Raw genomic sequence first — 21,463 nt, 5'->3', positions numbered from 1 at the left:
CTCTGGGGGCTGTCATTCCTGTCCCTGGGCATTTAATATAGGTCCAGAGACTATTATTCTACTCCCAATGATGGTCATTCCACTCTGGAAGCTGTCATTCCAGACTTCCAAGAATCCTGTCCATACACTTAGACTGAACAAGCTGAAAGGACAAATCAGCTCCCTGGGATCATCAAATCTTGTCACTGTGAATGTGTAGTCCAAGTTGGAATGGATGCAAGAGGGTTTATCCGCAAAGTGTTCAGCAAAACAACTGCAACAGACTGCAGAGCAGCCCACCTCCTCCAGTAGACCAGACTCCAACAGGCCCCTGTCTGGAAGAGTTCTGTAGATCTACATTGTGAGGATACAACAGTGGCAGAAAAATTGTTTCTTCACTGCCAACTCTGCCACAGAGAAGGCTTTAAAATGAGATCAAGTCTGCGCCTTTTCAGATTCATCATAAAACTTTCTCCACTGACATTCTAGCTGTATCTTTTGCCTTTGCATCATCTGCAGCCTCTCAACAAACCAAGGTATTGCCTCGACTCTTAAACCTGAGAGAGAGCATTTAGGAGCGATCCTGTCAATTGTTCTGTATATGAGATTTGGAGCCAATAATTCAAAAAATATAAACATATATTCCAATCTCTATACTGTAAACAAATTATTTTTCATCCTTGTAAAACTTAACTACAATGTTCTACAATTAAAATCATCACATTTACTCACCGTTAAAAAAGGGTGTCTAGTGTTTTTCAATACTCTGCTTTCTGTAAGTGTGTGAGCCACTTCATCCTAAACAATTTTTTAAAAAATGCAGTGTTTAGTACTGAATGTTAAAGAAAGTAAACAAATAATTAAAAAAATAATAACATTTCACTACCTGAAAAGAATGTCAGCAAGATTTTGGAACGGCTTAAAAATAACTATATATCCACAACAGGGATCCCCCACCTTTTTGAGCCTGCAGCCACATTTGGCATTCTTACCCAGCATGGTGGCTGCAGGAAGAAAATGGCTGCCACAGGAGACAGAGCAAGCCACAAAATGATTGCTACAGTTTAACTTCAATAACACAGTGTAGATTCTTGTGCTGTGGTGGCAGATGAACAGCCAATCAGATCTCCAATAGTCAATCAGAAGAGTTCCTGGGCAAAAGCCTTACCTGGCCCCACTCTTTTCCTGAAAAAACTTGGAGAGAGCCAGAAAAGTTGTTAGTGGGTGCTACTGATAGGGATATTAGTGGATAATGTATTAAGCCATAAGGAAAATATATTTTAACCACACAAATTATATTAGAAGAAACTCACAAGGAATTAAGCACCTTATATAAAACATACTAGCTAACGAAACTGATAGGGCAACCTGGTACTGAACTTTACTGAAAGTTCAGAAAAACACACAGAAATGTAAGATGGGCCCCACCTTAGAGATAAAACTAGTAAAAGCGAACAAAATATAAAGACAGAATAGAGTTTAGTTGGTAGAGCAATCATTATGTAGGATGTTTTTGACTTAGGCCTTGATCAAATAGAGAGGTGCAAGGTGGGTGAAGGGGTGGTGGGTAGAGATGACCAGTCTGTATGTTCTCTTAACCAGCCAATGAGCAAAGGACAGGGAGGGATGTTTGTAAAGGTATAAAATATGTTACGCAGACAACAGCGCTTTGAACCTCCTCCTGTCTGCTTGCCAGAGGAGCATTCCCGATGCTGCAGCCTCGAAAGAACAATAAATCATTGAATGCTGAGGAATCTTTTGGATGGTTTATTTAACCTGACAGACCTTCTGCTCTGTGGTGGGGGTTCTACCCTGTGCTTATCACTATGGTACCCACTGGTACCATATTGCCATATTGGGGACCCTTGATCTACAAGGAGGAAGAAAGGTGGACTCCCAAAGAGCAAATTAAATTTCACGTTATTTCTATTCAAAACATCTGTCTTCAACATAGTAATAGTGCTGCAACAGTAGGTTAACATAGGTTTAATACAGTACTTCTTAATATACTATATTGATACAGTACATTATAACATTACACTGTGTGATCCCATAGTTGGCATCTTGTCAACATTGTCTGGAAAAATGACTACTGAAAAGAATTATCATAAAGACAACCAGTAAAAGGTATCAAGGGAATTCCCATAACTGTGGAAATGCTCTAAAACAAGGCGTGAAGTTGGTTCCACATTCTCCTTGCCAATGCACTGAAAACATCTTATAGAGCACTATCAGAACTGATTCCTCTTTCAGAACCAAGGGCTTAGCATCAGTGATGACAAATGTACTCCATACTACCATTTAGGACTTCATGCCAAATGTTTTTTTCTGTGGGAGGTTTCCTGCCCTATATATGTAGATGTAGTCTATTTATCGAAAGCAGCACTGCACATGAACCATATTAAATGGGTAAAATGTGGCATGTGATGAACTGACAAATTCCAGCGCATCCATGTAGTCCAGGCTTGCAGTTGCCTTCTTCGGCTTTAATTTAAATATTCAATTTTTAAAATTTAAATTAGAAAATGTTCTGATTCAGATTTTCCTGGAAAATCCGCATAACTGGCACTGATTCACAGCAGAGAGAACCATATTCATCAGATATCCTCTCTCCATTTACTTTACACACCAGTCAAGTTAGATAAAACTCATACCATCTTCAAACGTTCTTCAGAGTTCAGCATCTGCAAAACACTTAATTCTGCAGTACTTTTTCTAAGAATATGTTAATATTCACTAACAACATGCTTATTTCTGGAAAATAATCTTTATGGGTAGAGCACCATGCAAGAAAAATAGATGGATAATAATTGCTTTACCCTAGTCATGATTGCACATACATGTCACTAGTGAACACGAGACTTCAGTAATTCTACCACTATGTAATAGCTAACAAACTTGTAGGTTTCATCTTATATATTTTTATTTTATTTATTCACAAAATTTGCATTCCACCTTTTCTCCCTCATAAGGCCTTCAACAGAAGAGCAACTCCATCCAGAATAATTGACCGCTACCACATAATTTAATCTTAACTTCACAGTTTATCGGAATTTTATTCAAACTGTGACAAAAGTATTCCAGTTTATTAATATACATGAAATAACATTGAAAATGCTCCATTTATCAGCATATTGGAGCCACAGAAGACAAGTGGTTAATAAATTAATTCATACCCCAGTGGGGTTGGGGGAGTGCTTTCGGTAGTATATGGTGCATGGTGCATATTGGCCCTAATAGCATTGGGAAATGTATTCATATGGTCCTGGGAAAAAAATAGATTACTGGGAAAGGCCAAAGACCAGAACTTCCAAGACAGTATTCTCAGAATTACTACCTGTTTCACGTAGTCACAGAAAGACAGCTAATCAGGCACATTGGGTATCTCAATGCATGGGTAATCTAATGTTGCCCAGAGGAAGGGTTTAGATTTGTTAGATAATGGGGAACTTTCTGGGACAAGCCAAATCTGTACAAAAGGCAGTCTACCCTTGAACCAAAAAGGGATCAGGCTGCTGGTACTTTTTTTAACCAGAAGATGGCAAAGCAGAATTTAAAGGGGAAGGAGATCCGTGGGTTTGGAACAGATCATCCCAAAAAGACATGTGTGGTAAATTCTTGGGAAAATATTGGTGGGACAGGGCAAGAACTGAAAATGAGAGGGCAGTAAAGGTGGACCATGTGAGACCTGATGACTACTAGAGGTCCATAGAGGGAGAAATGTGATACAGGTGCCTGTATGCCAATGCTAGATATCTCTGAGCCCAGACTGGGGAGCTAGAGTGCTTGGATCGAAATGATAGTGTAAAAGGGAGAATTAAGATAAAAGGGGGAATTAAAAGTCATATCCCTGGAGAATGTCTCTAAGCTACTTATAACAACACTACTTAAGGTTCAGAAAGCATCCCTCAAATAAGAATGGTAGCATTAATTCTAAAAAGGTGACAGCATAATTAATGACTCCAGTCAAGGAAACCATAAAAAGCAAAAAAGCTTCTTTTAAACAGTAGAAGGTTTCCCTGATTGAAGTAAACAGAAGGGGTCACAGATTCTACAAAATAAATGCCAGCTAGTTCAGTTTTTCTGGCTCATTCCGCACATGCAGAATAATGCACTTTCAAACACTTTCAATGCTCTTTGAAGCTGTGTGGAATGGCAAAATCCACTTGCAAACAGTTGTGAAAGTGGTTTGAAAATGAATTATTTTGTATGTGCGGAAGGGGACCACCGGTCTATTTTAATTTATGGCCTTTTATGTGTTTTTATGTTTTATTTAAAAAGCATTTCTTCAAATATAGGAGGAACAAGAGATCAACTAGGAAGGCCTTTGGACGACAAAGGAATAAAAGGATTGTTTAAGGAAGAAGGGCAATGAGGATGATTGAAGGATTGGAGCACCTTCCTTATGAGGAGAGGCTGCAGCGTTCGGGACTCTTTAGTTTGGAGAGGAGACGTCTGAGGGGGGATATGATTGAAGTCTATAAAATTATGCATGGGCTAGAACAGGGGTAGGGAACCTGCGGCTCTCCAGATGTTCAGGAACTACAATTCCCATCAGCCTCTGTCAGCATGGCCAATTGGCCATGCTGGTGGGCTAGAATACAAATCCTTGGGGCCCTGTTATTCACTTCCTACCCCTGGGCTAGAAAATGTTGACAGGGAGAAATTTTTCTCTCTTTCTCACAATACTAGAACCAGGGGGCATTCATTGAAAATGCTGGGGGGAAGAATTAGGACTAATAAAAGGAAACACTTCTTCACGCAACGTGTGATTGGTGTTTGGAATATGCTGCCACAGAAGGTGGTGATGGCCACTAACCTGGATAGCTTTAAAAAGGGCTTGGACAGATTTACGGAGGAGAAGTCGATCTATGGCTACCAATCTTGATCCTCCTTGATCTCAGATTGCAAATGCCTTAGCAGACCAGGTGCTCAGGAGCAGCAGCAGCAGAAGGCCATTGCTTTCACATTCTGCACGTGAGCTCCCAAAGGCACCTGGTGGGCCACTGCGAGTAGCAGAGTGCTGGACTAGATGGACTCTGGTCTGATCCAGCAGGCTTGTTCTTATGAAAATGGGTAGTCGGCAAAGAAACTGAATGAATTCTTTGCATCTGTTTTTAGTCTGGAAAATTGGACCATGATGGAGCCACTGTTTTGGAGAAGGTTATTTGAAGATTTGGGTCAAACTGAGGTTATGACAAGTGAAGTTACAGGACTACTAGGGAAACTGAAAATGGATGTCTGCAGATCCAGATGGCATATACCTGATGGTTCTTTAAGAACTCAAATGTGGAACTACTTGCAAGTGTATGTATCATTGCCAAGCTCAGCCTCCATGCCAGATGAATAGAAAATAAGAAATGTCCCCCCCAAAAAAGGGGGTCTGAGGTCCCTAGGAAATTACAGGCTAGTTAATCTCTGTTCCTGGTAAATTAGTAGAAAACATTATCAAAGAGAGAAGTATTAAGCACATTGAGGAACAAAGTCTGCTGAAGGAAAATTGAAATTGTTTCTGCAAAAGAAAGTTATACCTCATGAACCTCTTGGGAGTTTTCAGAGCAGATTAACAAGCAAGTGAATAAGAGCAATCTCAAAGATAGAATATACTTGGACTTTCAAAAGATTTTCGACAAGGTATACCAGTCATGTGATAAGACAGTGGATTCATTTATGGATTAAAAATTGGCTAAATGGCAGAAAGCAGAGAGTAGGAATAAAATGATCAGTTCTCATAATGGTAGGAAGTGAATAACAGGGCCCCAAGGATTTGTATTGGTACTGGTACTGATACTATTTAATTTGCTCATAAATGACTGAGAACTTGGGGGGGGGGGCAATGTAGTAGCCAGGTTTGCAGATGATGTCAAATTATTCAAGATAGTGAAAACCCAAGCAGACTGTGCAGAGCTACAAAAAAACACTCTAAATTGGACGAGTGAGCAACAACATGGCAAATGAGGATCAATGTGGATAAGTGTAAGGTGATACATTTCAGAACAAAAATTCCAACTTCAAATATGTGCTGATAGGGTCTGAACTGCTTGTGACTGGGAAGGAAAGGGATTTGGGGATTGTAGTAGAAAGCTTGATGAAATTTCAAGTTAATGTGCAGTAACCATGTAAAAAGCAAACTCCATGCAATAAATTATAAGGAAAGGTATTGAAAATAAAATAGCCAATAGTGTAGGGTACTTGTATGGTGAGGCCTCATTCAGAATAATGTGTGTAGTTCTGGTTGCTATATATCAAAAAAGGATATTGCAAAGTTGGTAAAAATATAAAAGAGGGCAAGATGATTATGGGGTTGGAGAACCTTTCCTGTGAGGAATAGCTGGAGGGTCTGGGCCATTTTAATCTAGAAAAAAAATATTGGATTTATATCTTGCCCTATCCTGGGCAAAGGCTCTGGGCAGGCTACAACATAATTTAAAACATTCCATAAACATTAAACATTAAAATATAAATACTAACATATTAACCATTTAAAAAAAAACACTGAGATGTTAATTAAGTAAGTTCATCATTCCCACATTCTGCCCTTCCTTCCTCCCCCTCTCCCCAGAGACTGAAGATGTTATACTATGCTCAATCAATCCTGCTGGCTAGCTGGAAAAGGCCTAGTGCCGTGGTGGCGAACCTTTGGCACTCCAGATGTTATGGACTACAATTCCCATCAGCCCCTGCCGGCATGGCCAACTGGCTATGCTTTGCTGAGGGGAGACTGATGAGAATATGTAGTCCATAACTTATCTAAGGTCTCAAAGGTTTGCCACCCTACTAACCCTCAGATGGAGACTAGCCATGTCTGTCTTTCTTTCTTTCTTTCTTTCTTTCTTTCTTTCTTTCTTTCTTTCTTTCTTTCTTTCTTTCTTTCTTTCTTTCTTTCTTTTTATTTATTTGTTTAAATTTGATATAGTGCCCCATCCCCTAAGGGCTCTGGACGGTGTACAGTTTAATACCAAAATCACATCAACGGTCAATAAACCCCGATAAAATCATAAATTACATCTTAGTTAAAACATTTTAAACATCCAATAACTCCATAGATCCAATTATCAATATGAGTAACAGTAGCCCAGCTCAGATCAGCAGCGGTCGATCTCAAATATAGCTCCAAGGGTGGAATAGAATATAAGGGACGGCATCTCAACGGCTGGCCTCCCCAAAAGCCCGGCAAAACGACTCCGTCTTACAGGCCCTGTGGAACTGTTCTAAGTCCCGCAGGGCCCTGATGGTCGGGGGGAGGTTGTTCCACCAGGTAGGGGCCAGGGCACTGAAGGCCCTGGCCCAGGTAGAGGCCAGCCAGATCATGGAGGGGTCCGGGGCCACCAGCAGATTGGCCTCTGCTGAGTTCAGAGGTCGAACAGGGACATATGGGGACAGACGGTCCCTAAGATATGCAGGCCCCAGGCGCAAGGCCTTAAAGGCTATCACCAGCACCTTAAAGATGTCTTGCAGGCCCTGTGGAATTGGCATAAAGATGACTAAAGGAAGACAGGATAAAAATTATTAAATCATGCTTGGGATGGAGCAAGTGGATACAGAGAACTTTTTCTGCCTCTCCCACAATACTAGAACTTGGGGGTATCCAATGAAATTGTTGGGAAATAGGTTCCGGACAGACAAAAGAAAATATTTCACTCCATAAGTAATTAAACTGTGCAGTTCACTGTCAATGGAAATAGTGATGACCACGAGCACAGAATCATAGAGAAGAGATCTATCAATGGCTACCAGCCATGGTGACTGTAGAGACCCTCCATAAAGCAAGCTTTTTAATACAAGTGCTGAGAGACAGCAAGGGAGGACCTTAGACTCTATACTCTGTTTGGCCCTCCAGCAGAACTGACAGGCAGCTGTTTGAAACAGACTAGATTAGTGGTGGCGAACCTATGGCATCCAGATGTTCATGAACTACAACACCCATCAGCCACTGCCAGCATGGCCAATTGGCCATGCTGGCAGGGCTGATGGGAATTGTAGTCCATGAACATCTGGAGTGTCATAGGTTCGCCACCACAGGACTAGATGGACCACTTATTTGATATAGCAGACTGTTTTCAGGTTCTTATATTCACTGTATGGTGGAAAGTTAAGTTGATGTATAAACAAGCAATGAAAAAACATAATGCCTATTTGGGCTTGTCATATCAGAAACCATTATGATGTGGAATTGGAAGTTTTGGTTGAATTTTGTAATTTTTTCATTCACGCTTAGCCAATTTGCCCCCTATTATACTCTCCCCCCCTCCGCATTTCACATAGCTTTTGTCTATGTTGGTCCCATGATCTCAATCACAGTGGTTAAAGGGGACCCTTCTTACCAGAGGGGGGGAAATGGTTATATACAACCATTTGTACCTTCACTGAGAACTGTTGAAAGATGCAACAATAAAATCATTGCTGCAAATACTCAGTGCCAGAATTAAATTTCTAAGCATCATGGCATCCTGGGGCCTGGGATTTATTCAGTCCTATCTTATGCATGCTGTGATGCAGTACACGATAAAACTGAGGTTTAAAAGTGCAAGTCAGTCAGTGGAACGAGGTGCTATCACAGCAGAGTGGGGAAAAACTTCCTAGGAATGGATCGGGCAAAGTGACTTGAGATCTGATTGGTGGAGCAACCAGCTGACTCAGAGGAAGGCGGTATCTCTCTGAGGAAAAGTTTTGTGAACTTTTGGATTTAGATACCTGTGAGTATCAAATCCATTAAATGCATGTGTTAAACATCTACTCTGGGGGGATTCAGTAAGGGAGTGGATTTAACTTGAAATATACTGAAATATACATACTTTCAGCATGTGCTGAAAGCAGAAAGCACTCAGACAAGAAAACTGGGAGTTTATTTTTGTGATCAAGGCAGAAGGTGGAATAGTAGTGAGACTTTCAACAGGTGACCTTAAATAAAAGGAAGGGGAATATATCTTCTGGGCGTAGAAGAATTCCTAAGCCAGTTAGAAGGGGAATTATACACACAGGTGGATTTTCAGTTTGGCATATTAGCGTTCTGCTATAATTTTGCTATAGTTACTCCAGGAGGAAGATTTATGTGAAGTAAGTAGCTATCAGTGTCAAGACTGTATGTATACTATGTGAAAGGGTTCCAAACTGTTAGATCTCAAAGTCAACGTGAATCTGTTAGCCATTAACATCTAACTGTACCATCTTAAAATAGAGGATCTCTCAAAACATCTAAGCAACTGAAGAAATTTACAACTTTGGATTAAGAACCATTCCCATGCCAAAACTGATGTTCGTATATATTCAATTTCTCCTGATCTCATTGAGTTTGTTCAATAAATTTTACCTTTTTTTGTTGAACTTGCCTAAGTTCTCTGATGCCTTGAAAAGGGGGGTTTGCCATTAGGGGAAAAAGCTCCCTTCACCCTTCTGGAGTTCCTAAGGCTGAACAGACAAGCATAAAACACCTCATACACTACCATCAAAACATTCATAGGCCCACTCCGCATGGGCTTTAAGAGTGGCAGTGCACAGGCATAGTTGATGCTGATGCACCCCCGGGGTCATTTGCACGCTTCCAAATATGCAGCCCCGGAGCTGCCATGGCATGCAGAGGCACCTCCAGATGGAGGCGTGCCACTTTTAAAAACTTACGTCCTATTCCCTGCGTAGCTCTGCAGAGACAAGGGGACACACCTCCAGGGCCATGGCAACATCTTGGGGGTCAGGAGGTGTGTCCCCTTGTCCCTGTGGAGCTACATAGGGAAGAGGTGGTAAGTTAAAAAAAGCAATGCACCGAAAAACTGTTCACTTGGCACTGGATGGACGCCGCTGTTTTTGAAAAGTGAGTCTCAAAAACAGCGGTTCGGGGGGGTGGGGGGGAAGCGCGGCGCTGCCTCGCTTGGGAGGTGGCAGCTGTGCGAATGGTCATGTGGAATCCGCCATAGAAAAGGCAGGAAAACCTGCCCAGCATAGTTAGGTGGTCGCCTGAACCTGCCACAAATAGTTGAGAGGGTGAAGGTCGGCAACACACAGCATCATCTATCAAGGAAATTTTAAGCTATATAAATAGTTTCAAATAGAATATTTACAAATAAAATTATACAAGCCTACCTTTGCAATAATAACTTCTTTTTTCAGAATCTTCATCGCATAGTATTTCCCACTTGCTTTCTCTCGAACTAGAATAACTTTGCCAAAAGTGCCTTTGCCAAGGAGTTTCAAGTAATCGAAATCATTCATTGTCTATACAGAACAAAACATCAGGAATTAAAATTTTCATCTTACAGGTGTCGTCATTCAAATGCTGCTGTCCTGCCATCACATACTAAAGTTATTAAGAAAAAAAGCTCCTCTTAAACAAGCATATAATTCAGACTAATAGAAAACAAAACAGAAAAATCTAATTTTTTTTAAACCTAAGGTTGAATCTTCAGTTCACTCTTTTGCTATAAGTACGCCACCGTGTATGGGCACAAATGTATTTACTGGAGAAGCTTGTCAACATATAAAATTCAGGGATGCTGTATGTAACTACACATTATATAAAAATAATTATTAGCTTTGTCTGTATTTCTATGGTTCTGCCAATTTCAAAATGATTATAAACTGCAGAAGAGCCAAGGGATGCTCAAATAGGACAGTTAACTAAACTTTGTCAATACTATAATGTTGCTAGCACTGAAGTTCTACATAGGCAAATTTTCTGAATGTACATGGTCTGCTGATCATATGCCATGTCAGTAACAGATTGCTGGATGATACCAACAATCAGATTGTTCATTATGTTTGAGTACAGTCTGCAGACTATTTTTAGAGCCAGCATGTAGTATATATTGTAAGTGGACAACAATAATTTTAAAGTTAAAAGAATCTGAACAAATATTGGACTTAAGAAAAAACATCAATACACATGTCTAAAAATCTACTTCACATGAAAACCTGGTGGTTTCCTTAACATTGTCTATATGACAAGTATGTGATCATAATATACTGTAAATTCACAAGAATGCATTTTCATTTATTTATTTACATTGTTTTTCTCCCCATTTTGGGCTCGAAGTAGCTTTGAACATCATTTTCCTGTCTTGTTTCCTCAAAACAACAAACCTGTGAGGTAGGCCTGCCTGGTAGTATGTGACAGGCCTAAGGATACCCAGAAAGCTGTTCAGCTTACGAAGAATCAATCCAACACGTGATATTACACTGCCCGTTACACAGTTTAGCCAGGAATAAATATCTAAACCCGTGGTTAAAACCCCCCATTGATAATATTAATCTATCAATTGTGGTAACGATGTTGGATTGTGGTTCTGCAAGTGTATTGGAAGCGCTGGCTAACTTTTTGTGCTCTGTCATCAGCAAACGGTTATAACTGTACTGGAGATTGTATCATTACACTGAGGTCGCCATTTTTCTGGTATATTGCTGCTGTTTTAATTATGCCATTAAAGGTTTATATATTTTTTTTTTTACCCAGAAAGCTGCCATAGTAGAAGTCATTATTTGAACCTGGATCTCCACAGAACCTACTCCAACACCATATCCACTACGCCGTGTCAACACAGCATGACCTTATAAATGCATTTTATATTTTGCTACAAAAAGAAGTTTCACATTTTTGTGGGGGTATGTAATTTATTACAGAATATTCTCATTTTTTTAAAAAAGGCCTCACTAAAATCATATGAACGCCACTTAGTGAATGATTCAAACACAAATGTATTGCACAACCCAGATTTTCAAGATTGTAGAGACAATATGATTTATTAAATGTTACTACCCTGTCGCAAGACTGCATACAGGTCACAGTCTATTAGAGACAAGAAGGTCAACTCTCCTCCATACCAGGCATTTTAGACTCCAGCAACTGGAAAACCAGACTTGGAGCCAAGACTTCCATGAGCATAGTGAGTGGTAAATGGGATTTCTGACACCTTGACCTTCTCATAACCCCTCACTCTCACTGTCCTCCTCACTCTTGCATAAGCTTTTGCTTCATTTACGGAACCTGATCAATTCACAAAACTTGATTCATTCACACAAGACCTGTGCTGTGCTGACTCCCCTCCGTTTACAAACCCAGGATCCAGCCTTGCAAATGGGGGGGGGGGGTACCCATGGTGATGGGGAAAACTCTTGCCATCTTGATAGGCACCCTGCTGACTCCCTGACTCCCCCTTTGCAAAGTCAGGATCCAGCCTTGCAAATGGGAGGTGGGAGTCCCATGGAGATGGGCAGAACAGAGAACACAAATGAGCATAAAAGGTTCAGACTCAAGATTTGTTATTTTATGGTTGTGTGGCTGCTCGTATAGATACAGTGGCAGCAACCAAATGGAGAATGCTGGGAGGGAAACAAGGCAGCAGAACGGATGGAGAGCAGGTAGAAAAATGAAGGAACATACTACTCTGTGGGAGGGGAAAGGTAGAAAGGCGGGGTGGGGGGAGAGAATCCAGGGCAGGCATAGTGTACTCGCTCGAGTTCAGATTCCTGGTGCATTAGAGGAAAAGGTCAGAGTTTGCCCATATCAGGAAAATCCATCTTTTCATTCATCAGAAGCACAGCAGCACTGAGACAATTGCATAAATGAAAATCAAATTTGGGTAGTGTCATGAATCTGTTGCATAATTGAAAATCTCCCCCAAAGTGAAGGTGGTCTTGCCTTGAGGAGAAGCCCTATGAAGAAATGGCTTCTGTCTCTGTCACTGTTCCTACATGCATAATTCACAAAAACACAGTTATTTACATCAACATTAGAACAGCAATGCAAACTTACTTGAAAACCTTCAACAATTTCAACCAATTGTTTCACACATATTAAATAAAAAATAACAAAACTGGACTTGCAGAACCCCAGGATATTTTTCTGGTGCTGTACGTGCAGATTCTAGACCAATTTCTAGTTTTAAACCCATTCAAAATGAGACCACCTTTACCTAAAATGCGTTATGTGGTGCAATGATAATTCACCTGAGGTATTTGTGTAACTGTATACAACTTCACAGGTGAACACCGAATTTGAAATCAGAAAACACAGAAAGGTGGGTGTTTTCCTGCAGCTCTGCAGGTCTCCAGCTGATTATTGTATTGCCAGCTGAAGCTGAAAAACATTTTGGCATTTTGAGACCTAGTGAGCTGCATGGGATGCAAAATACAGCGCCTGCAGCTCTGCCAGTTACCTGGAGCCTCGGTCTCTGCCTTGCTGCATCCCAGTGCCGGAGCTGCTGTCAGAGCTTCTGCAAGTCCCTGGTGAGTGGGCCTGGAGTTTCTTGAGCCAGCAAGGGGACCCTGGGGCCTGCACAAAGAGTTGAGGGACAGGTTTTCTTCTCTTGGCTCACTACTGATGCACTATGCTGCTCTGCAGTCTTTGCTCTGGGCACCTTGCAGTTCTTTCCTTCCACCTGAACTGCTCTATATCTCAACGCTGGACCAGGGGGATGAGTCTACACCTGCACGCCACACTTGCACTATGCAGCAAAACTAGGAATAGGTCATTGGCCCACCCCTTCCCAGGAGTGTGGTACAGATGTGCAGAATGCTTGCAGTGAGGCTGGGAGCCAACTACAGTTGATTCAAAGTCGAAAGACGTTGCAAATTAAAGGTATTTCTTCTGCCCTGAAAAAGCAAGTAAGTGTCTTCTTGAACTCACTGTATGACTAGGTTGTGGTGTGCACGTCAAAATGCGATGTGTGTTTGTTAAGTGCTAGCATGGCGACTCTATGAATCATCAGTGTCCTCCAAAATGTCCTATCAACACCCTTGAAAACTGAGGGTCATGGCTTCCTACATTCTACTTTTGTGACACAGAACTGACTTTGGAACTAGCATTTGCCATCAAAAGCCCCCAAATGCTGGGTCAAGCAGCTAGTTGGCATTAACAAATTTTACTAATTTTGCAGTCCAAATTACAGCCAACTAAAAGCTGCTAAAATTTTGTCTATTTGGGACAGCGTGTGTGTGTGAACAGCTTTTCTCTGTAATGAACATTAATGAACATTAATACATCAAAAGTGTGTTCGCAGCTTACAGAGACACACCTGAACAGGATGTTTTAAAATATGTTGTAACCTGCCCAGTGCCCTTCAGAAATGGGGCGGGATATAAAACTAATAAAATAAAATAAACAGCCTACTCATAATTTCTACAGCAGAGTCTTTGACTCCAGATTTTGATGCAGTGATTCAGAGCAAGAAGTATCAATTATCAAAGGCTGTTGAATAAATCGTGCCCGAGGCTTCAGCCAGGAGGCGCCATTGCGTGGGGGGAGGAACGAATGGAAGCCACCTTCCCCGCCGGCCGGCCGAGGCTGTCACGTGGCTGGGTACCAGCACGTGGCAGGGGCCTTCAAGCCGCCTATAAAAGGTGGTGTCGGCGGGAACCGGCCTCTTTCGAGGCTGGCTGCTTTAAAAGGGAAGACGCTTCTCAGGTCTCCCTGGCGGCCTCGTTGAGAGCGGGGATCAGCTTTAGCCACAATCCCCAGGAGTAGGCATAAGCAAACCCTTTCTGCCTTTCTCGCTCCCTGCCACCCCGTTCTGGCCTTGAGAGAGACGTCGGCTGATCAGACGATCATTTGTTCATTTGTCCGTCCTTTGGTCTTCGCGTTCTTTTGTGCGAGCCTGAAGTGCTAATTTCTCGGCAGAGCGGGCGGTTGGGGAGCTGTCCTTCTGACCGTCTCTTCCTGCGGTCATTCTTCGCCCCCTTTTTTCCTTAAGAGAGCAGCTGTTCTTTGGGCTTTGAGTCTTCGACGCAGGGGCACAAAGCGCGGGCCAGCTGCTTTTAAAAAGGGAGGAAGCCTTTTGCGCGGCTCTCCCTGGCGGCCTCAGCTGAGCGGGGTGACTCGGCCTTCCCTGAGACACTCAAGGGCTCTCAGGAACTGTCAGCCGGGGAATCCCCCACCCTCCCTCCCACCCTGTTCTTCCACAGAGCCAAGGAGTTTCAGGGCCGTGTTTTGTTGCCTTCTCCCCGGGCAGACGCGGGGTCTGTGGGTCCCTCATTTTTGTGCTTGGTGCCCATCCCCGCCACCTCCACTCCCTCGGCAGGAGCGGATCTTCAGCCTCACTCAGAGGCGGCCGCGTTCCGTCTGTGGGAGGGTCGGTGCCGCGTTTTATTGTGAAGCCGCAGGCTTGCCGGGCTTGCCACCCCCTCCCTCCTTCTGGCCTCAGCGCCGTGGTCGGTTGGACACCCGGTGACAGGGATCACACTTGATGGGCCGATTGTGCGCGCCTCAGCTGCACCGAAGAGATGTGGGGGCCTCGTTGCGCACCGCGGTTTTTTAGCGGCACGCCATTTTGCGGCTGTTAGGCCCAGTATTGCTGCCGAGGATGAGGGGGCCCGGGCCTTGCTTAGCACCGTGCCTTTAACACTTCGTTATCCAGATTCAAAATACCAGATGGAGAGATCCAACATGGTGTAGTGGTTAAGAGCAGGTGCACTGTAATTTTCTGGATGATCCAGATTCAAAGTAACGGATGGGGAGATCCAGCGTGGTGTAGTGGTTAAGAGCAGGTGCACTTTAATTTTGAGAGATCCAGCGTGGTGTAGTGTTAAAATGCACTGTAATTGGGAGAACCGGGTTTGATTCCTGCTCTGCTTGAGCTGGGGAGGCTTAAATAATGCTTTCATACTGGAAATCAGGCCTCCACTCTCCCCACCAAAAGCCAGTCCCAAGCTATGGTCTGGAGCTTCTCAGGAATTACAGCTGATCTCTAAACTATAGAGTAAGCAGCTGCTTTGGAGGGTGGATGCTATGTGCATTAGAACCCATTTAGTTCCTCCCTTTCCCCAACTCAATTTACAGGAATTTTCCAACCTGGAAATGGCAACCCTATCACCCCCAACACTTGGAAGGAAATCAGTAATGTAAAGCTTGAGCAGTTATGATTCTGTAGGGGTTTAGTCATTTTAGGTTTTGAAATGCATATAGGGCAGCCATGCATCATGGCCATACCTTTGAAAAGTAGTTATCAAAACCTTTCTAGGCATCCTGATGATAAAAGGAGTTCAGCAGTTGATTGCCCTTTGCCCACTTCTTTTCTACCTGTCACAAGGTAGGTAAGTTCTCTTCCTTTGAATATATGCAGAAGAGCAGACTGCCACTATGCCAAGCAAGTAGAAGTTGATAAACAAAGGGACTGTAATTCAGCAGTTTTTATAACTGGTGGTGAACAAAAGGACTTGACATGTGCCTTTGATGCGGCATTGGGAGATTCACATTTATTCAAATGGATCATTCTTTAAGCCGAAGCTGGCTTGTCAGAGCTCAGAGGTTAATTGGGGCTGAGTCTGGTTGGGCAGATTCCTTGCTGATTAAGCCAATTATATATGGTTCAACGTAGACATTTATACCATGCAGAAATCCATCGGAGGTGATCATCCTTCTGTGCCTACTAAGCGACACTCTAGGTTTTTTATAACAAGTTGTTGGGAAACGTGTCTTCACTGGATTTTACACAGGTCTTGGATTTATAGGACAAGTGTTGTTTATGGGCTTGAATTCAAGCGGTCATGGAGGCGCTTTCCCGTTAGAACACCCAAATTTGCCAGCAGGGTTGTAGCACTTTAAAGGGCCTTTAGGCCCAGTTTGCAAAATCCATGGGTGACTATACAGCTTTCGGCCATCAGTGTTCACTATGGCACCACAAAATAATACCGTCAGAGCCTAGCTTGGACGGTTGTCAGACAATCCAGCCACTTTAGTAAGGGTTGGGCGCTTAGCCCAGGAGTGGTTTGTTATGTGAACTAATTGGCATTTCTTTTAAGGCTGGTTTTTTCCAGGTATCAGCATGGATATTGCCAACAGTTTAATTCGTCACCAGATGGATTGTTCCCGCTCCCTGGCTCCCAAGGCAACAGTAGCCAGAGGCGATTCCAGATCAGCCGTGTATTGGTGGGCGATTGATTTTATTTATTTATTTATTTTCGACTTGATATACCGCCCCATCCCCGGAGGGCTCTTGATCTTGTTTGGCCAGGAGGCTTTCTTGTGGCAGTAGGGGACTCCTTCAGGTCTCCCCCTTTAGTACTTGATTACTGGATTACTGGATGTAGTGGGTTCAGTCTTCCTCTCCCTGTTCCATCATACTGGGAGGTAGCGCCTTTAATTCAAATTATTTTTTTTAATAAAAAATAAAAAATAATCAAGTGCCACAGGTCATTTACTTTGCCGATATGTGAATGGTGACAACAATCTGGTGATCTGGCTGGCTGGTTCCAAACTGCCCAGCATGACAATGGGTCGAATTGTATCCATACGGAGTCAGCATGGTTCAAGGGTTCAGGTATGGGGCTAAGACCTGGGATTACCACATGAAAACCCCTACTGGCACCAGGAAAGCTTGCTGGGTGACCCTGGGCCAGTCACACACTATGACTCTGCTTAAGAGTGCCAGGGCGACATGATGGCTGGCAGGGGCAAACCACATCTGCAAAGAGAGGTGGACGCGAATCTGGTGACCTGGGTTAAACCACACCGCAGGGTCTTCATGCCCAGTCAATGAGGCAGCTGTGGTCCCAGCTCAGTGGCCGGCTATTTCAGGCACTTTCACCAGGGATGGGTCTCCCCTGTTTAGATGGTAGATTTTGTTTGATTTATTGCATTGCACGGATTATTCAAATGAGAAAGTGCTAGAACAACAATCTTTCTGACCTTAAAAGCCAAAAATTAATCAATTTAAAATACAGAATATGATTCCAGCAACTCTCTTCACTCCAACAGCACTGGCTGTTTAAAGTAGACTCCAGGATAAGTATTGATCCTGCTTATACTTATGTTCGATCCTGGTCCTGGTTCTGTGCTATTACTCTTAGTGATGGCTTGGAATTTTATCACTGCGGCCTTTTTCGACTGGGTTCCTCCTACGTAAGTGCTGCTGGGGCAGTGGCGGCGGACAGCCACCCCAGAGCAAATTTGTACGGTCAGACAGGGGTATCGTTAGTTGACAAGGTGAATGTCAGCCTCAATTCTCTCTATTTTCTTTACCTAGTCTCAGTGAGCCAGCCAACTGGAGTGTGGATCAGTGGACACAGCTCAGGCTGGTTGGTTTGCCTCATCGATCCAGAGGAAGTGGAACCTCGGCGGGATTCCATCGTCAAGCTGGCTGATTCGGCAGCATGGTTTGCGACGGGATGCACTGCCGCCGCTGCTCAATGTGGTCCACCGCTGGCCAGGGCTCCACAGCTAATGGAATCATCATCCTGCTCGGAAGGGCATTGGTTGTCAGGCTAGTTGTTTACAGTTCAGAGAGCTGCATCTGTAGCTCCACTGGCCAAAAAATATGGTTATGCCTATCATATAGGCAGGCATGGTGGAGCGCTTTCAGCCCTAGTACAGTGGAGCCTAGCACAAAAGTGCACTCTAGCTTGATCCACTAGGTATCTAGGATAAGCAGGGAAGGCCCTAGTTTTCAGTCAATAGCCGAAAACTGGGCCAGGTACGGGATTCATTTTGCCGACCACTTGTCAGCCCCTGGGAATCACTTACCATTCCCGCTCCCGAAGCTCGAAAGGGACCATGAATTCGGTTGGCAGCGGTATTTCCCCTGGGCACAAGACCATAGGCAGCCTATTACAAAGAGGGGCTCTCTAAGCAATGCTGCTTTGAGCCTTTTTTATGGCAAACTTTCGGTACGAAGTGGAACTTGTTGCCCCGTTCACCAAATCATCAGCCCCATCAGCCTTTCAAAGGGGTGCAGACGTATGTGCATGGCTGATGGGGAGTCATTGACATGCTTGGCAAAGAAAAAAAAAGTTATATTACCCTTTCTCAAGCCTCTTTGGAATCATTTTAAATTGTTGCTTTATAAAATTTTAATTTGTTGGAGCAGAGGCAGGAAGAAGATCTGTTTATTCACTAAGGCCCTTGCCACACCTACATAAATGGGGATAAGTGGAGGTTGCAGTCCCACTTTCCTGTTTTTGCATTCGCATTCATCCATGCAGGCAGCATTTGGAGTCAACCCGGTGGCTCACATGACTGCATTAGCAGTGTCCAGATATCAATTCACAGCTGTTTTGCGGCATTGCTTGTGATTTCTGGGTCTTCCTGCCGAACAGGTTGGTTCCCACTTCTTCCAGATGGGAGCGGCAACCTCAGCCTCTCAAGAGGGCCACCACGCAGACTAGACTCAGGCTACAGACCGGTCAGGCTGGAGGCTGCTGGAAGTCTTTGGCCTACCGTGTGTACGTCTGGCATCACCTTTTGTTGTAACTCTGTTCTCTTTATAGTTCTGGCGGCGCGTCGTTACTGAGTTTGGCTGGTGGGCCACAGCGTTGTGTCCTGGGCTGGTCGTTACGCAGCGAAGTCCATGAGGTGTATTCCCTACTCCCCTGGTTGCGGGATTCCGTCCTTCAATTCGGCTTCCCTGATGGAGTTGTGCTACAAGTGGGAGAGAATGGCATTCCTGGCTTGAAGGGAATGGCCTTGCAGATCCTCATGAAGCCTGACCTGAACTTGCTGCATTGTAAGACGTCAAAGACCAATCTGTCGGGACGTGCTTATTGGGACAGAGGAATTGGAAGGATGCAGTTGCTCCCACCAGGGAAAACAAAGCCAAGGTTAAGGCTTGTCGGTCCGCAGCCCGGGTTGTTCAGGATATAGGAGGGGATGTTATTCCCCATAGTGATATATCCTATGCGCTCGAGGCTTTGTCTTTGCCCGATAGAGTACACTTATCGGATTAGGTCAGGACATCTGGCGACATGATGTCGGTTATGCTCTGATATGCTCTGTTGCAGTGGCTTCACGGCATGCACTGAGCTGCTCTGTTGCAATGGCTTTGCGGCATGCACTGAGTGAAACTGAGCTGCTCTGTTGCAGTGACTTCACGGCACGCACTGAGCAATATGACGTCTGATATGCTCTGTTGCAGTGGCTTTGCGGCACGCACTGAGCTGTGTGACTCTGGGCTGCTGAAGCTGGGGCGGGAGCTGTTGGTTTAACAGCTCGGTGGCGGTTTGGGCATACAAACACATCCTATTTTGGGAAGGCAGTAGCTTGCATGCCGGACCTTCCCACCTCGGGGCCTCCATATGAGGTTCGTGGTGGCGATAGAGCTCTTGAAAGCAAAGCCTTGGGGCCGCGCTGAGAGTTCGCTGCCCGGCAGGGAGGGGTGTCACAAATTGGATTTGCGTCCATGTGGCATCTAGTAACTTCCTGTTCCAGTTCCCTCAGGGGATGTGCCGGTCAGGGGTTCTGTCCGAAGGGCCTAAGGGGTCAGCTGGGGCTGCCCTATAACCAGGATCAGCGGTTTGCTGCCTGGGGGCCTGGATGTGCTCTGTTATGCTCGCCCAGCTTCAATGTTTTGGTTATATGTTAAATAAATTTGGGCTGTGGCCGATTTCTTTTCCAACAAGCATGTGTCAGTGTTTTTGTTGGAATGAGTCTCCACACATCCCCATGCAAAAGAAAATACTGGAAGAGTGTTATTGTTTTAAACATAGAATCACAGAATCTTAGGCGGATTCCACATGGGCAAAAAAACCAACTGTCTGAAAATGGTGTGAAAACTGTGTAATGCAGGAACACACAATCAAGAGACTCCTCTGCGGCCTTCACGTCCCCCACAGTGCCAGCCTGTGCGTGACCCAGCAGGGCGAGTCCAGGCGCCACGGCCGAGCCCAGACACCTACACAGTTATATCTTTCTGAACTCACTGACCTAAATTTTCATATCTGTATGTTTGCATTCAGATAGTAAGCCTTGCAAGATATGCTTATATTTGTTTATTTTAAGTAAAACCTATTTCTCAGAAAATTTGATTATTCTTCTCTCTGTTGTGAGCCTGCAAAATGGGGGAGGGAGGCACTGATACTACATATAGTTCTAGTACAAGTATTTGGGGTTACATGTAATCCTTGGTGGCAGTAATCCAAGCTGAAGGTGGTTCTTTGGTCAGAGTCTTCCTTGGTTGGAGTGCCAAAGGGATTCTAGTGGTTGGAGTGCTTTTATTCACCATCTGAAAAAGGGAACTTGATCCTTCCCCAAGGCTGGGTAGCAAGGTGGCCTCAGTTCACTTTCTTGTTGGCTTATGGCCAAGTAAGATTTCTTACCCTGCTGCTTTCTCTTATATCCAGTAGATGATGCCAGCATATCACAAGCTGTTATTGTTAGAGGGAAGCATTTGCTTAGCTTTATACTAAAAATATCTCAACCTTATTATTAACTTGGGAGCCCATTCCTTTTTAAGCACAATGTTGTTGCTCAGTATAATAATTTTAGCACAGTTCTGTAGCACATTTTGCTTGAAAGTATGAATATGTGGTTAATTGAAAAAAATTAATAGACACCAAGGGTAATTTCTGGCAAATTATTAAGGAAATAGTTCTACACCTTGGTGCAGGTGGGGGCTGAGGAACGTTTCTGTACTTCACTGACAGTACAGTAGAAAGGAGAGGATGATACAATAACTCACTTATATATCACACTTCTAAAATGCATTCAGGAAGGAGGCTGACATATAGAAGAAGCACAATGAACTGTTTCAGCTGAGGTGAGGCTATCATGCCTACAAGGAGTACAAGT

At 43.7% G+C, this 21,463-nt stretch overlaps 1 protein-coding gene across 1 annotated transcript in view; it reads right to left on the bottom strand.

The window, feature by feature from the left end:
* The window catches only part of AKT3 (AKT serine/threonine kinase 3), a 234,215-nt gene that overhangs the window by 64,477 nt on the left and 148,275 nt on the right, over positions 1 to 21,463 (bottom strand). Inside the window, exons 7-8 of the mRNA XM_048485177.1 lie at positions 10,057 to 10,188; positions 712 to 777 (exon numbers count right to left, since the gene is read on the bottom strand). Coding sequence (XP_048341134.1) covers positions 712 to 777; positions 10,057 to 10,188 — 198 coding nt within the window. The remainder of the gene's footprint in view (positions 1 to 711; positions 778 to 10,056; positions 10,189 to 21,463) is intronic.

The sequence above is a fragment of the Sphaerodactylus townsendi genome, linkage group LG01 (genome assembly GCF_021028975.2).
Source record: "Sphaerodactylus townsendi isolate TG3544 linkage group LG01, MPM_Stown_v2.3, whole genome shotgun sequence".
Taxonomy (NCBI): domain Eukaryota; kingdom Metazoa; phylum Chordata; class Lepidosauria; order Squamata; family Sphaerodactylidae; genus Sphaerodactylus; species Sphaerodactylus townsendi.
Note: the sequence above shows the minus strand (reverse complement) of the source record. Positions and strands in the feature narration are given on the sequence as shown.